This window comes from Mastomys coucha, unplaced genomic scaffold (assembly GCF_008632895.1).
Source record: "Mastomys coucha isolate ucsf_1 unplaced genomic scaffold, UCSF_Mcou_1 pScaffold16, whole genome shotgun sequence".
NCBI lineage: Eukaryota > Metazoa > Chordata > Mammalia > Rodentia > Muridae > Mastomys > Mastomys coucha.
The window spans coordinates 43,144,963-43,161,952 of record NW_022196898.1 but is presented as its reverse complement, the minus strand read 5'-3'; the positions used below and the strand labels follow the sequence as shown (position 1 = coordinate 43,161,952).

The 16,990-nt window shown below is 42.7% G+C and overlaps 1 protein-coding gene across 8 annotated transcripts in view; it reads right to left on the bottom strand.

The window, feature by feature from the left end:
- The window catches only part of Arnt (aryl hydrocarbon receptor nuclear translocator), an 82,287-nt gene that overhangs the window by 54,502 nt on the left and 10,795 nt on the right, over positions 1-16,990 (bottom strand). For 5 of the 8 annotated variants that reach the window (XR_004119708.1, XM_031374817.1, XM_031374818.1 and 2 more), the window contains exon 1: positions 10,405-10,576. The exons of 2 other annotated variants lie outside the window; for them this stretch is intronic. Coding sequence is in view for 5 of the 6 variants with exons in the window: in XM_031374817.1 (XP_031230677.1) it covers positions 10,405-10,429 (25 nt within the window). In the remaining variant the exon portion in view is untranslated. Of the gene's footprint in view, positions 1-10,148; positions 10,174-10,404; positions 10,577-16,990 lie in introns of those variants that run through there. One more of the 8 variants, XM_031374819.1, reaches the window with a different exon arrangement.

Here is a 16,990-nt window from a genome sequence, read left to right as displayed (position 1 = left end):
GGCTTCGAACTCAGAAATCCGCCTGCCTCTGCCTCCCAAGTGCTGGGATTAAAGGCGTGCGCCACCACGCACAGCCTGGCCTGCCTTTTCTTACCGACTCTAGTAAACTATCCCCTTCTAAGCACATTTTTAAAAAGGATTTATTTGTATTGTGGTAGGGGGTAGTAGGGAGTATGTGTGCACATGTGAGTGCACCTGCCTGCTGATGCCAAAAGAGGGCACTGCAGTCAGCTGTGAGCAACCTGAGGAAACTTGAAACCGAGCTCAGGTCCTCTGAAAGAGTAATACAGGCTCTTAACCACTGAGCCACCTCTCTAGCCTCTTGAGTCTTTTATCCATGAGATCAAGAACTTGCTAAAGGAACCCGCCCTATGTCACAGCATGGGTCTCAAGGTATGGCTGAGCCAGTAGAATACTTGCCTACATGCTAGAGGGCCTGTATTGATGCACCCTGCTACTCCAACACTCAGAGGCTGGGAGGTCAAAGTCATCCTCAGTTACATGAGACTCCGTCTCAAAAAAAAAAAAAATATCATATACACATTAATCAAAGCAAAGTGAGAGTGCAACAGGTGTAGAGGCTATGCTGGATGGTTTCATGTCAACTGGACAAAGGAGTCACTGAAAAGAGGGACATCATCAACTGAGAAAATGGCCCACTAGATTGGTGTGCAGGCAAGCGTGTGGTACATTTTCTTAATTAGTGATTGATATGGGAGGGCCCAGTTCACTGATGTCATCCCTGGGCTGGTGGTTCTGGGTGCTATAAGAAAGCAGGTTGAGCAAGCCCTGGGAGACCAAGCCGGTAAACCAAGTGGTTTCTGCTTGAGTTCCTGTCCCCAAATCCTGCCCTGCTGAGTTCCTGTCTGGACTCCCTTAAGTGATGGACTGTGACGTGGATGTGGAAATATAAGCTGAAATAAATCCTTCCTCCCCAAGTTGTTTTGGACACATATAGAGTTTTAGTCAAAGCACCAGAAAACCTAAATAAGACAGAAGTTACTATTGCAAAGACTAATGTGAGCCCTTGCTTTACTAAAAGAAAGATGAAAGGCTGGCATCTCTGCCTTCATTTTGTTTGTCTATCTCCTTTACTTTTGCTGAAGACACATAGCTAGGTCACTACCTTGGATTCCAGCAAAAATAAGATAAAGAACTGAAACTATGCCTAGGCTGAGACAGCACAGACTACTCACTCCACAAGCGAGAACAATTACCTGTGATGAAGAGGCTAAACCCAGAATGCACCACCTTAGAGGAGCCACAATTGTCCTGCCCAGCAATAATTCAATTCATCCCCCTACAGGACCCGAGACAATGAGACACTGTGTCCAGGACAGGCTAAACCTCTCGCCTGCTGCCCTAACTGTTCTATTTAAACCTAAAGCTGAAGTCAATATAGTTAAAGGGACTTAGGGGTCACTGGACCCTTCTATCTGTTCCTATGGCAGTGTGACCACAATGAGTAAATCTCTGTATTTCATCATTACTTGTCACTTAATTGGGTTAGGTGACTGAGCCTAGCCAGGGGACACAGAGAGACCAAGCTTTTTTTCCTAAAATTGTGGTTATAGGAATTGGGTTTTTTTGTTTTTGGTTGTCTTTTGTTTGTTTGTTTGTTTGTTTGTTTGTTTTCGAGACAGAGTTTCTCTGTGAAGCCTTGGCTGTCCTGGAACTCACTCTGTAGACCAGGCTGGCCTCGAACTCAGAGATCTGCCTGCCTCTGCCTCCCAAGTGCTGGGACTAAAGGCATGTGACACCACCGCCTGGCTAATCATTAAGCTTTTATTTCAAGAGCCTAGAAGAACATAAAAAAGCCCAAAGCAAACAAACAAAAGGAAAGAAATAAAAAAGAATAGAAGTTAATGAATTTCAAAGTGGAAAACAATAAAAACCAGTGAAACAAAAAGTTTGTTCTTTGAACAGACCAATAAAATTGGCACAAACTCCAATAAGAGTAGGAAAAGTCCATACAATTATAACTGACTAAATATAAAAATAAATATAACAGCCAGGCAGTGGTGGTGGATGCCCAGCACTGGAGAGGCAGAGATAGGTGAATCTCTTGAGTTCAAGGCCAGCCTGGTCTACAGAGTAATTTCTAGGAAAGTCAGGGCTACAAAGAGAAATCTTGTCTCAAAAAACAAACAAACAAAAAATAGATATAAAAGTTCTATAACTATACTCCAAAAAGAAATATCCAGGTCCAAATTATATTACTATGAATTTAATCAAACATGTAAAAAATTAACACCATCTCTACAAAGTCTCTTCCAGAAAATATTTGGATGGGATATCCTCTCCCCTGGCCTCATTTTACTAATGAATCGAATATTAATCTGATATCACAACAAAACAAACAATAAAAAATATACAAAATTATAAACCAATACTCTTCCTGAAAACACATACAAAAATACTTAACAAAAGATTACCAAATAGAATTTAGTCATATACAAACCAGGTATAGTGACACACATATAAAATCCTTGGGTAATAGAAGTACAAGGATGAGGGAAAGCCAGGCTCCATAAACAAACTGAAGAATAATCTGGGAAGACACCTGGTGCTCACCATTCTCTTCCACACTAGCACATATGCGCACATACATACACATACATTTATATACATAGAAGCACATACATACACACACAAACACACTCATAACAGGATTCAGAAGAGCTTTGTCAGCTCTCTTTAGCCTGGCCATATGGGTAATGGCTTTGTCAATTTCCCATGGGTTTGTGGCCATGTGCAGGTCAACAATGCACATTTACTCAGGGCTTCCTCTGTTCCCTGCACCGGAAGGTCCATCTGTAACTCCAGCACCAGGGGACCCAACTCCTCTTCCGACCTCCAAGGGCACCTGTACTCACATACACATACATCAAATTAAAAATAAGTCTTTAAAAAACAAAATTACTAGGTTTGGTGATGAATATCTTTACTATCAGCACATGGGAGGCAGAAGCAGGTTAGTTTGAGCTCTAGACCAGCCTGGTCCACATAGCAAGATCGAGGATAGCTAAAGCTACATAATAAGACCCTGTCTCAAGAAGATACACCAAAGTTGATGGAGTTGTTTGTCTACACACACATGTGTCTACATGTTTGAACTTAAGGTTTACTGATATCAACCCACATGGAAAAACAGGAAATACTGATTTCCCCTTCATGAAAAATGATAAAACTAAATACATATGAAAAGGGCAGTGAACTGGGGGAATCTTCTGATAGAATTTACTTGCTTTGTCAGTAGTGTAGGCCTGTAATTCCAGCACTGAGGAGACAGGTAGGAGAATCGCAGGAAGTTCACATGAAATTTTAGGAGAGCTAAGCTACTTGTTCTCAAAGGAAAAAACAAACAAACAGACAAAAAACAGGCATAGGTCACCACCGTGTCCAGCTTAGATGCCCTCTGGAGGCTGGAGGGGTGGGGCTTGCAATGTACTGGGGATTAGATTTAGGATCTTGAGCCTGACACACAAGGTTTTTCTAACTAAGTTGCATCCCTCCAAGACCTCACCCTAGCTCTGGCTGACCTGGAACCTACGTAGCTCAGCTAGGCATTTGCCTGGCAGGCATGAAGCTCCCATCTTGAGCCCAATAACCCTCGAGTGATGGCACCGAACTATAATCCTGCCACTACAGAGATAGAAGCAGTAGGGTCAAGAAGTTCAAGCCCGCCGGGGCGGTGGTGGCACACGCCTTTAGTCCCAGCACTTGGGAGGCAGAGGCAGGCGGATTTCTGAGTTCGAGGCCAGCCTGGTCTACAGAGTGAGTTCCAGGACAGCCAGGGCTATACAGAGAAACCCTGTCTCAAAAAAATAAAAATAAAAATAAAAATAAATAAATAATGAGTAACCAACAAAATAGTAAGGTATAGCCTGGACACAGAAAAAATTAATAAATGCTTAATAAATATGTTCATTTCTTTCTCTAGGTTTGTTTCCTTGCTGTAAAATGAAAGCGTTATCATTCTTTATTTTTATGTTTCTGTTTGGAGACAGGGTCTCTCTCGCTGTATAGTTTTGTCTGCCCTCAGAATTCACACACCTTTGCTGGCACGGATGTCCTCTAGGACAGTGCTGTTTTATTTACAATGTACTCACTCCCTGATATTTACCTACTGAAGTCATCATGGAAAATAGGACAGCATTCCTAAAAATAAATAGATTTAGCAAGGCATGGTAGGTCATGCCTATAAACCTAGTACTGGGGAAGCTGAGGCAGGCTCATGTAGCCCAGAAGTTGGCCTTGAACTCACTACCCAGCTGAGGTTCTCATGTTCATCTCTTAAACACTCAGGAGAGATGGAGAGCTTAAGTCCAGCCTGAACCACAAGCCCACACCCTGTCACAACAGCAAATCAAGCAATTCAACCAGGTCATACAAGCAGGGCCTACCAACTTAGAGTGGGGATTCCGCTCAGACTCTGCTTACTTCAAGCCCTACATTTTCTTTTCTTTTCTTTCTTTTTTTTTTTTTTGTTTTGTTTTGTTTTGTTTTTTCGACACAGGGTTTCTCTATATAGAAACCCTGGCTGTCCTGGAACTCACAGTGTAGACCAGGCTGGCCTCGAACTCAGAAATCCACCTGTCTCTGCCTCCCAAGTGCTGGGAGTAAAGGCGTGCACCACCACTGCCCAGCAAAGCTCTACATTTTCAAGGGGGTGTTAAAGACATTCTTTTATTATTACAACATCTGGATAAAATCAGTTACATAGTTGACAAAACACTAGAGAGATAATGGAAACATTTTTCTTTTTAACATTGTAACAGAGAACATTTCTCTGTTTTATATTACAAAGTACTTTATGTGTATGTTTTGCCTGTGTGTGTATATGCAACACATGCATGCTTAGTGCCCATGGAGGCCAGAAGGCAGCAATAGATCTACTGGAATTACTTTGGGTAGCTTTGGGTAGCACCATGTATGTGCTGGGAACCAAGCCTCGGTCCTCTACAAGAGCAGCCAGTGCTTGCTTCTAATGGCAGAACCATTCTCCAGCCATCTTTGTTTACTGATGCATGGCTACCATTCTCAACATAAGTCTTTACTTCTTAAATTCTAGGAAAATAGAGAACAGGAAAATTCTAGGAAAATCTATTTTTTAAATAGATTTAAAAAGTTGGTACCACAAGTCTACGGAATAAAAGTATACCAACTGAAGTGTCTTTCCAAAAAATGTTATCCACTGCCAGGCAGTGGTGGCGCACGCCTTTAGTCCCAGAATTTGGGAGGCAGAGGCAGGAGGATTTCTGAATTCGAGGCCAGCCTGGTCTACAGAGTGAGTTCCAGGACAGCCAGGGCTATACAGTGAAATCCTGTCTCAAAAACAAAACAAAACAAACAAACAAACAAAAAATGTTATCCACTGAGTATGTAGTTCAGTTGGTAGAATGCTGGCCAAGCATGCACCAAGTCCTGGGGTCCATCCAGAGCACACTGTAAGACAGGCGTGGTTGTGACTATAAGATCATAGCAGTTGGATCAGAAATTCAAGATCAGGGCTGAAGAGACAGCTCAGTGGTTTAGAGTATCGACTGCTCTTCTAGAGGTACTGAGTTCAATTCCCAGCAACCACATGGTGGCTCACAACCATCTGTAATAGGATCTGATGCACTCTTCTGGTATCTCTGAAAACAGCTACAGTGTACTCATACACATAATATAAATAAATAAATCTTAGGAAAAAAAGAGAGAGAGAAAAAAAATTCAAGGTCACCCTGAGTGATATAGTGAGTTCTAACCTAGTCTAGTCTAAATGAGACTTGTCTCAAAAACAAAAAGTTTATTGTATTTTAACTGTTGAGTTAGTAAAATGGTTCAATTCCTTTAAAAAGAAAGAACAAAAAAGATAGACAGACAGACAGATAGATTGACTTGGGGGGCTGGAGAGATGGCTCAGTTGTCAAAACAATTTGCTGTTCCTGCATAACACATGAGTTCAGTTCTGAGAACCCACATTAGATGGCTCACAACCACCTATAATTGCAGCTACAAGAGAATCAAGGCCCTCTTCTGGCCTCCAAGGGTACCTGCACTCACAGGAACAAACCTACACGCAGTAATTATGGTCTTTTGAATAAGAATAGTCCCCACAGGCTCCTATATTTGAATTCTTGGTCCACAGTTGGTGTGTCTTGGGAAGAATTAGGAGGTATGGCTTAGTTGGAAGTAGTACAGCCTGCTGCCTTGCTTCCAGCCATAATGATCATAGACTCACCTAAGGAAAATTCAAGGCTATAAACTGATGCTTCTCTAAGTTGCCATGGTCATGGTGTCTTTTCATGGCCACAGAAAAGTAACTACAACACCAATGTGCATAATTTAATTAAAATCTTTTTTTAAGAAAAAAGTAGGGCTGGGCGGTGGCGGCGCACACCTTTAGTCCCAGCACTTGGGAGGCAGAGGCAGGAGGATTTCTGAGTTCAAGGCCAGCCTGGTCTACAGAGTGAGTTCCAGGACAGCCAGGGCTACACAGAGAAACCCTGTCTCAAAACAAACAAACAAACAAACAAACAAAAAATGTGGGGCAGGAGATATGACCAGCAATTAAGAACACTGACTAATTAATAATAAAGGGCTTGGTAGCTCAATCAAAAAAGACTTGCCAATCAAGCAATAAGGTCCTGAGTTAATCTCCAGAACCCACATAAAAAGACAAGGCGTGGTAACGTTTACTTGTATTTCCAGCACTGGTAAAGCCGAAACCCAGTGAATTTGGGGCTCACTGGCCAGAAGCTTATCCTCCTTTGCAAACTCCAGGCCACTAACAGATCCTGTCTCAAACAACTGAGGCGGGGTATGGAATGGAGAGATGACTCAGGGGTTCAGAGCACTTGCTATACAACCTGGAGACCTGAACCCACATAACAAGTCTGGCATAATCCTGCATCCACCAGTAATCCCTGTACTCTGAGGGTACAAGACAGCCTAGCAAAACACATAAGCCTCAGGTTCCGGGAGAGCCCTGGCCTCAAAGAAATAGGGCAGAGTGACAAAGTAAGATGCCCACATTTACCGAGAAATCCTGCCCCAAAGGAGTAAGGCAGAAAGTTAGAGAGGTGGATCCAATGCCTCTGGCCTTGTACGAGTGCACACTGAACATAGTACATTTCCCATCAGATATCCCTCCAGTCAGGAATCGAATTTTCCAAAATTCAACAGTCCAAAACATCCTGTTTGACACAAAAAAGTTAAGGAGGAAAAAGCAACAACAAAAAGGCAATATTTTATGACTTAGTTATCATGTTGTACTGAACATGGGATCAATAAATTAGAAGAGATGGAAGAAGTCTCAACATGGAAAAAAGAAATCTTGAGCTAGGAATGTAACCCCAGGAAAAGAAAGGAAAGACAGATAATAGAGAGAGCAGTGGGTCAATCTCACTAGGTGTGTATAGTTCTATACTCATACCTATGATCCCAGTACTGGCTACATAGGGATGTCAGCTACAGCAGGAACCATTGGGTTCTATGCCATTACTAACAGTGGACTAGAATTTAAGAAAACTCTTAAATTCTCATGTTAAAATCTTCTCAAAGGTTTGCTAAGAACCTACACCTCGCCTTCTGAGTTTTTTGTTTGGTTTGGTCTGGCTTTTGGTTTTGAAACAAGGTCTCACTATGTAGCATGGAACTGACTTTGTAGGCCAGGATGGCCATGAACTAAGATACCCTCTGCCTCTGCAAAGATCAAAGGAGTCCCAGCTTGGTCCTCCTCTGTTTGGTGAGCACCTGCGATGTGGCTACTCCGGGAGCCAGGCAGGTTACACAAGGGGTTGAGGACATAACACACCCTTGTACTACAAAGGCAGTTTTAGTGAGAGTTCTAGGAAATTGCAGTCCTACAGTTGGGAAAGGTGAAAGGACGCAAGCAAATGCTATAATGTCTTCAGGCCAACTGTGAATGGACCCCTTCCCTTCCCATGTGCCCCTGCGTCTTTCCATCCTGCATCAGGGAGAGGCCATCTTCAAAAACCAACAAACCGCAACCTCAAAATTGAAGAAGGAAGCATTAAATAACAATAAATAAAATCAACAGTTTCCACTGGTGATAACACACCTTTAATCCAGCACCCAGGAGGCAGAAGGAGGCAGATCTTGAACTGGAGGCCATCCTGGTCTACAGAGTGAGTTCCAGGATATACAGAGAATCCCTGCCTTGAAAAACCAAAGTCAAAACAAGCAATCAATCAATCAACTGTTTCATTAAAAAGGATTCTTAAACCTTATTTTTAAAAATGTTTTTGACAGTTTATATACAATGGCACTTGAAGATAGAAGCAAGAAGACCACGGCAAGTTCAAGGCCAGCCTCATCTTCACAGAACACTGCAGGCCAGCCTCTCAAAATTCCCCACTCGGGAAAAAAAGATAGAAGAAAAAAATTACTATTTCCTGCTTAGAGACTTAAGCTAATATTGATAAGGAAATGAATATCTGGTCAAGAAACTGTCATTCTAGTAACTTGTTTAAAATCAGAACAAATCAGGCAGCTCCACCCACAAGGCTAGAAAAGCCTAGGACTCACTAGAATTTGTTTATCTACGGCCCATAACAAGAGAAACACGCCAGACAGTGGTGGCACATGCTTTTAATCCCAGCACTTGGGAGGCAGAGGCAGGAGGATTTCTGAGTTTGAGGCCAGTCTGGTCTACAGAGTGAGTTCCAGGACAGCCAGGGCTACACAGAGAAACTCTGTCTCGAAAACCAAAAGAAAAAAAAAAAAAAAAAAAAAAAAAAAAAAAAAAAAAAAACAAGAGAAAGACTTTGCAATCTGAAGAATTATATAAGGATTTTGCAACATGTGATCAGTTTGAAATCTTGCTTACTCTAATCAGACATGGGCTATTTTACTACAAGGTCTGATTTTCCCTAACATTTTTTTCAATTACATACTTTTATTCTACAATTCATCAAATATTCCAATAGTTTCCTGATAATTTACTTCATCTTCATGTAAGAAGAATAATTTAAGATTTAAAAAACTGATATTCAGGGGCTGAAAGTTAGGTTCAGTGGTCAAGAGTGTGTATTACTCTTAGAGGACCTAATGTCAGTTCCTAGCATCATGAGGCTGAAACTCTAGCTCCAGAGGATCCAACACCCTATTCTGGACTCCTCCCATACCTGCACTCACAAGTAAACATTCTCATATACATAATTTTTAAAGCTTAAAAAATATTTTTTAAAAAACTGATACTGGAATATAATCTCTATGAATTTGAGGCCAACCTGGCCTACATTGTAAATTCTAGGGCTATGTAGATGTTCTCTTTCTCTCAAAAAAAAAAAAAAAAGAAAGAAAAAGAAAAAGAAAAAAAAAGCTGTTTCCAGAAATAATGAAAAAAACAATACATTTCTCAGTGATTCAGCTATGGTGTGTATGTGTGTATGTATATGTGTGTACCCTGTTGTTATAATACAATATTACCTAAGACATTAACAAGATAAAATTTAAAATTTCAATGTCAAACAGCAGAGCCCAACACTGCACAACCTCCAGACCCTTGTTTTCTAAAAGGCTGTGATGATACCAACTTCTGGGAAAGGATGACTTTACTTAGTCAGAGAACAGCAAGGTAAACGAGACCAACTAAAATAAAATGCTTCCTAAGACGTAACTGTAATCCAATAGAAAGAGGACTGGACAGTCAGGTGTGAAGCTGAGACAGGAGGCTGCAGTGGTTCAAAGTCAACCTGGGGCTAGAATGAGACCCTGACTCAAAATAAGGTGAAAGCGAGACAGAGACAGACTGACAAGCAAGAGGACGTCCACAGACAAATGGCGCGGGACATTTTTTTCTGAAAGAACAGGAGTTGCTCCACCTCGACCTAACAAGATTTAAACCTGGGTTCTGGACTCAAAAGACCTGTCCTGAACTACAACCATTACCCAAACTTCTGCCTTCAGCAGCAAGACGCTAACAACTACGCTAAAACGTGTAAACCCTAAATTTCAAAGTATGGGAGCTACAAGAATCAGAGCAGATTCTCAAAGAAGTAAGTTTTCCATTTAAATGTAAACTTTTCCAACGGTGGAATCAAGACCTTGCAAAAAAAAAAAAACACCAACGTGGCCCCCTCTACAGCCCAGAGGACTCTCGCAGTTACACCAAGTCACTTTGCCCAGTTCCTGACCAGGCATCAGGGGACATCAGCTGGCAGAGGGTTAAAAGACCACACCACTCCCTAACGCCGCACGCAGATCGGAGGCGCTCGGCCAAGCACCGCCACTACTCCGAAAGTCGAGGCGCAGAGTCCCCAGACACCCGTCACCCGTTCCCCGGCTCCGCCGGGCAAGGCGCCTCCTCGACACCCCTCCCCCAACACCCGAACGCCACGGCCCTACCGCTCAGCTCGGGCTCTCCGCACTTGTCAGTCCTTTCGGTCTCACCTGGGTTAGCTGTAGTCGCCGCCATGGTCGAGGTGGCACCGTCGCTGCGCCACCTTCAGTGGGAGGGGCGGCCGCCACCGAGCTGGGGGAGGGGAGGGAAGAGCCACTCCACAGATTCGGCACCTCACCGCCACCACCGCTACAGCGGAATCCAAGATGGCGGACGCTCTCCCCCCACCCCCCATCCTGGGGGAGAGGACACGCCCCATGCTACGGGCGCGGTCAGTCTTTAGACAGCCTCCTTAGGAAAACTGACCAATGGAAACAGAAAGTCGCACTAGAGGCCGGGCTAGCGACTCTGCCAGTGAGTCCGGTGACCCGAGGACTGCTAGGAAGCCTGAGCTAGGAAGCCTACCAGCTGTTTCCCTAATCCGGCCTTCTTGGCGTCAGAGATTCATAACCAAATTGACGTCGGTGAAATGCACTGAAAGCGAGCATTTTACTAAAAAGTTTCCTTCCCAAGTGGGCTCATCAGCGTATGCTTCCTACAGACGATTGGTTATACAAATCCTCTTTAAATGTCCTAACAGTGATCACGAATCCATTCTAGATTGTTTTTCTTTATGAACTTTCGTCACTAGTAAAAGTCCGATAACTCACTCTTAAAAGTTGGCTCTGAAGCTGGTAGGAAAAATCTGGGTGATTATGTGGTACCAAGGATGCCAACGTTCGAAGTGGAGACAATGAATAAAGAATTTTTATTAAACAAGTATTCCAGAACTCAGAAGGCAAAGACCAGCCTGTACTATAAAATGAAACTAGTCTCTCTCTGCCCTCGAAAAATGGGATGTCCTATGTCACAAGTTTTTTTACAAATTTCAAGGTGATAACCACACAGAAGTAATGTCTAATTAAAAGAACTGAGCAGTTCAGAACAGACAATGTCTACTCAAAACTGTGAGATAGCCAGGCAGTGGTGGCACACACCTTTAATCCCAGCCCTTGGGAGGCAGAGGCAGGGTATTTCTGAGTTTGAGGCCAGCCCGGTCTACAGAGTGAGTTCCAGGACAGCCAGGGCTATACAGAGAAACCTTGTTTCGAAAAACAAAAACAAAAAACAACAATAACAACAAAAAAAAGACAAAAAAAAAAAAAAAAAAAAAAAAAAAAAAAACCTGTGAGATAAATTCTATAATTTTACAGATCAAGAACTACAAACAGAGCCAGGCATAGTGATGCATGCCTTTAATCTCAGTACTGAGGAGGCAGAAGCTGGCCAATTTCTCTGAGTTCAATGCTACCCTGGTCTACATAGTGAGTTCTAGGACAACAGGGGCTATATAGAAAGACAGTGTCTCAAAAACAAAAACCAAAGACATGGAACAAAGAACACCTTGCAAATTAATCCAGTAGTGAGAAGTAAAATAAATGAAACACCCAAACCCTATTACATACATTATTACAATGTATAAGTGGACTGGGCTTGGGGTGGGGGTAGTTTTGTTCTTTGAAACAAGGTCTCATGTAGCCTAGACTGACCTCATATTCACTATGTGGATGAAAATAGCCTTGAATTCCTGATTCTACAGCCTCTCCTTCCAATATGAGAACTATAAGCATATGGCACTACTTTTGGCTTGTTGTCAATCTGATTCACCAAATGTTTAAAAATTAGCCATAAAGATGACTCCACTACCCAGCTACACCTAACATCCCAAGATCCAATGCTCTGAACTTACAGAACAAGAGGACTCCTGCAAATTATCTTCAACTTTCCTCACACCATAACGTGCACTCACTCACACATACACAAAAATTTTAAAAACATGTAGAAGTAAGTAGAACTGACAAGATGGCTCAAGAACTGCTTGAAGTTGGATCCTCTAAAAGCTACATGAGGGTTGAAGAAGAGAACTAACTCCAGTCCACTAAAAAGAGGTGCAGTGAGAGGCTGGATGACACCATGCTGGCTTCTGTTAGTTGCTTGCTTGCTTACTTGCTCTAGGTTGTTTGGTTGAATGGTTGGCTTAGATTTGAATAGTTTCCTTTTTTTTTTTTTTTTTTTTTTTTTTTTTTTTTTTTTTTTTTTTTTGGTTTTTCAAGACAGGGTCTCTCTGTGTAGCCCTGGCTGTCCTGGAACTCACTCTGTAGATCAGGCTGGCCTCGAATTCAGAAATCGCCTGTCTCTGCCTCCCAAGTGCTGGGATTAAAGGCGTGTGCCACCAGCGCCCAGCAATAGTTTCCTTTTTAAGAATGTGGTTTGTGTCCGCATTTAAGTCTGTACACCTGAGTGCAGGAACATGATGAGGCAGACAAGTAAGATCCCATCAACCTGGAGTTACAAACAGTAGTGAACTGATAAAGACCCACCTGCTTTCGCACTATCATTTGCTGGCCTTAAAGATATGCACCACAATGCCAGGTTGGAGGCATTGTCTTAATGGCTTTTCCTCCTCTCAAATGATTTTAGCTTGTGTCGAATTTAGAAAAACAAAACATGACATCTAAATAGCACACTTGAATATAAGAAAGTGTAGTTTAGGGCTGGTGAGATGGCTCGGTGGGTAAGAGTACTGACTGCTCTTCCAGAGGTCCTGAGTTCAAATCCCAGCAACCACATGGTGGTTCACAACCATCTGTAATGAGATCTGATGCCCTCTTCTGGTGTGTCTGAAGACAGCTATAGTACAGTTGTATACATAACATAAATATATTTTTAAAAACTTAAAAAAAAATAAGTGACTATCTCAGACAAAGTGGAAGGCATAGACCAGCAACCAAGATTGTCCTTTAACTTTCCCGTGCATCTCATGCACGCACACTCAAACACACACAAAACTGAGTTGTAACCACCTAAAAAATGTGGGGGTGAGCGGTGGGGAGGTGGGGGAGGGTGAAGAGGTCAGGTCAGGACCTTTGGGAAATTCCACCAGACCCGGAAGGAGGAAGCTGATTACTTTCCTCAGAAAGGCCACTGACTGGTTGCCACCTGCAGATAAGGAAAACTCAGAGCACATTCCTCAGGGAGGACCATTGGCCACTCGCAGACAGGGAAGCCCTTGCTATGTCATTCCCTAAGGAGCAATCAGTTTAAAAGTCACACAGTTCTGCCCATCACATTGTGCCTAGTGGCTGTTGCTCTATTCTACCCCTGAAAACTGTATAAAAACTGGCTAAACAGGCTGCTGGGGTCGTCACCCCTCCTTTGGATACAGGATGGGCCCAGTGCGCTGGAACAATAATCTCCTCTTGCTTTTGCATCAATCTGCAGTTCCCTGTGGTTCACTGGAGGGGGGAGCCTCCCCCTACCCCCAGCTAAGGCTAGTCAGAGTCTTACAAAGGGAAACAGAATCAGGAAACAAAGGGGAGCAGGGTGCAAAAGGAAAGCCCAGAAACGTCGTGGAACTTCCTGCCAACCTCCACGAAAGTGGGTTGAAGGTCTCATGTTTCATAGCATAGCTAAGGGGCAGGGATTGTAGGAAACTGAGACTACACATGCATGAAGCAGGACCCTTCTAGACAAGGGACTGGTTGGGCAAAGCAGGCTTTGTCAGGAACATTTTATAAAGGCACCCTATTGGCAACAATGGTTCATTTATTGCTGTTGAGAATTAAGGGGGTTTTTTTGGGGGGTGTGAAACTGGGCATATATAAAATATATATGTATATATGTGTGTGTGTGACATATTATATATGCACTTAAACACACAGAAAGAGAGAGAGAAAGAGAGAGAGAGAGAGAGAGAGAGAGAGAGAGAGAGAGAGAATAAAAATATTATTTTTTAGCCAGGAATAGTGGTGTAGTGGTGTGTGCCTTTAATCCCAGAACTGGGGAGGCAAAGGCAGGTTGGTCTCTTTGAGTTTAAGGCCAGGCCTGGTCTGTATAATGAGTTCCAGGACATCCAAGACCCTATTTCAAAACAAACCAATATATATATTTAGTTCTTTAATTTTAGACCTAAGTGTGTTTTCACTATGATGGACCAGCCCGACTCCATATAAGGTTAAAAGCCATCTTGTTACAAGGTAAAAATAAATTCATTTCTGTTTTCTGTAAAACTTGGGTTTGACCATGTCTTGACACATTTTCTGGAACTTGACATGTCCTGTGCCCTATACGCTGACTTCCACCCTGATAGTATAATTTTGAAATGTTCATTCAAGCTCCTCCATAACCAGAATTCCTCTGGAAATTCCCAAACATTGACAACCTCCTAGTCCTAAACTTTTTTCCCTCAAGCCCTGCTTTAGGGAGATAGCCCTATCTAATAGAAAATAAAGCTTGCATAATTTGACCAAAGAATTTGGGTAATGGTTTTTTATTCTCATTCAGTGTCATTAAAACCCTACATATATGTCTGTGCAATGTATACTTACCTGGTGCCCATGGAGGTCAGAAGTGGTCAACAGATACCCTAAAGTTAGTCATAGATGCTTGTGAGCCATCATATGGATGCTTGACAGAAGCTGTCTAGGAAAGGCTCCGGCAAACAGGTGAGTTTTCTGGAGCTGGCCCACTGCTTTGCATGGCTGTGATGTGTGAACTCTGAGAGGGATGTACCCCAGAGACCTCATCCCAGGACTGCTTCTCACTGCTGCCTTGCCTGTCACTATTGCACAGCTTAATGATCTCCTGGGTATTTACCTACTCTGTTGGACAGATTTTCTGAAGAATCAATATGAATATTTTCTTTCATGCAATAATGCTGTTTAGACAAATTGGTGATTTCATAATTCCTGATAATGGTGTTATAGAACTCCTAAATTGATACAAGTAATCTCTTTTTTTTTTTTTTTTTTTTTTTTTTTTTTTTTTTTGGTTTTTCAAGACAGGGTTTCTCTGTATAGCCCTGGCTGTCCTGGAACTCACTCTGTAGACCAGGCTGGCCTCGAACTCAGAAATCCACCTGCCTCTGCCTCCCAAGTGCTGGGACTAAAGGCGTACGCCACCACCGCCCAGCGATATAAGTAATCTCAAGCCACCTATAGAATATAAAAAGCAGCAAATAGCTCTGAAAACCTTCATGTGTCACAGGCAAATTGCACTAGGAAAAGAAAACAGGCTTGGAACAAATTTATGATCAAGAAAAACATCCCTGGGGCTGGCGAGATGGCTCAGCGGATAAGAGCACTTACTGCTCTTCCGCAGGTCCTGAGTTCGGATCCCAGCAAATACATGGTGGCTCATAACCATCCGTGATGAGATCTGATGCCCTCCTCCGGTGTGTCTGAAGACAGCAATGGTGAATTACACCAGAGCGAGCAGGGCCAGAGCAAGCAAAGGTTCTGAGTTCAATTCCCAGCAGCCACATGATGTCTCACAGCCATCTGTACAGCTACAGTATACTCATACACATAAATAAATAAATAAATCTTAAAACAAAAACAAAGTCATTCTATTTAAAAAAAGAAAAAAGAAAAAAAAAAGAAAAACATTAATTCTAGGTTAGGAATGAGACCACTATCTGGAAACTAAAAGTCATAAACTGGGAATGGACAATTTATTGTAGGTGCAAGGACAGAAAATAAAAGATTGCCTAGTTTATCTATACAAGACTTCAAAATAGAGCGGGCGGTGGTGGCGCACGCCTTTAATCCCAGCACTTGGGAGGCAGAGGCAGGTGGATTTCTGAGTTCGAGGCCAACCTGGTCTACAGAGTGAGTTCCAGAACAGCCAAGGCTATACAGAGAAACCCTGTCTCGAAAACAAAAACAAAAACAAAAACAAAACAAAAGACTTCAAAATAATAAGACACAAGGCAAAAAGGATATGTGGGAAGGGGTGGGGAAAGTGGACCTGTTTAGAAAGGCTCTTTGGAGCAACTCCCAAAGTTGTGTTGTCTGGAAATTGGCAGTTCAGTTCACAGGTTAGCAGTAGAGTCAGGATAGCAAACAGGAATCAGCAGACACAGCCAGGCCTCAGCCTCAGCACAAGTCATCAGGAGGGACCAGGAGGGACACCAAGAGAAGTTCTTGGCTGTGCCTATCCCCCCACAAGTGTTGTGCGGCTTGTTCTACTGCAGTCCAAGCTCAGCCCCCATCACTGTCCATGGAGTCCTTTTATACTCTCTCCAAACATCGCATGTCTTCCAAGGGTCTCGCCTCAGCACAGGCCTTCAGCTGACATCACTCTGCTAATCAAGCTGCAGAAGCGGCAGGAAACAGCAGCACACCACCAGAAGGTTTTTTTTGGTGCATTTTTCTCTATGGAGTCCCAACAAATGGAGCTCAATTACACAAATGTAAGGAGGACTAATACAGGCCTGTCATTAGACAAGAATCCTTCATGGAGTGTCCTTTCACAGGCTTGCTTGACAAAAGCCAGCTCAGTCAGTCAACAGGTTCAGGACAGGGAGGGAGCAAGGATAAAAAAGAAAAAGACAATTAGACAACACTGTAGCATGACTCCAGCCAGTTCTGAGGCTGAAGTGGGTTTATTTTTTTTCCCAGACTTTTATACATTTTAAATACATGCAGGTAATAAGGTCAGTTCTAGGTTAAGGAGCAAACAAGGCATTTTTTAAAAACACAAATAGTCAAGGAACAAGCAAGTCAATAAACAAAGTCCCGTGATCACTGTTTCTAGGAGTTTACAAGGATGACCAAGATATCTGAGCCTACTTCCTTGTCCTAGCCCAAAGTCAAA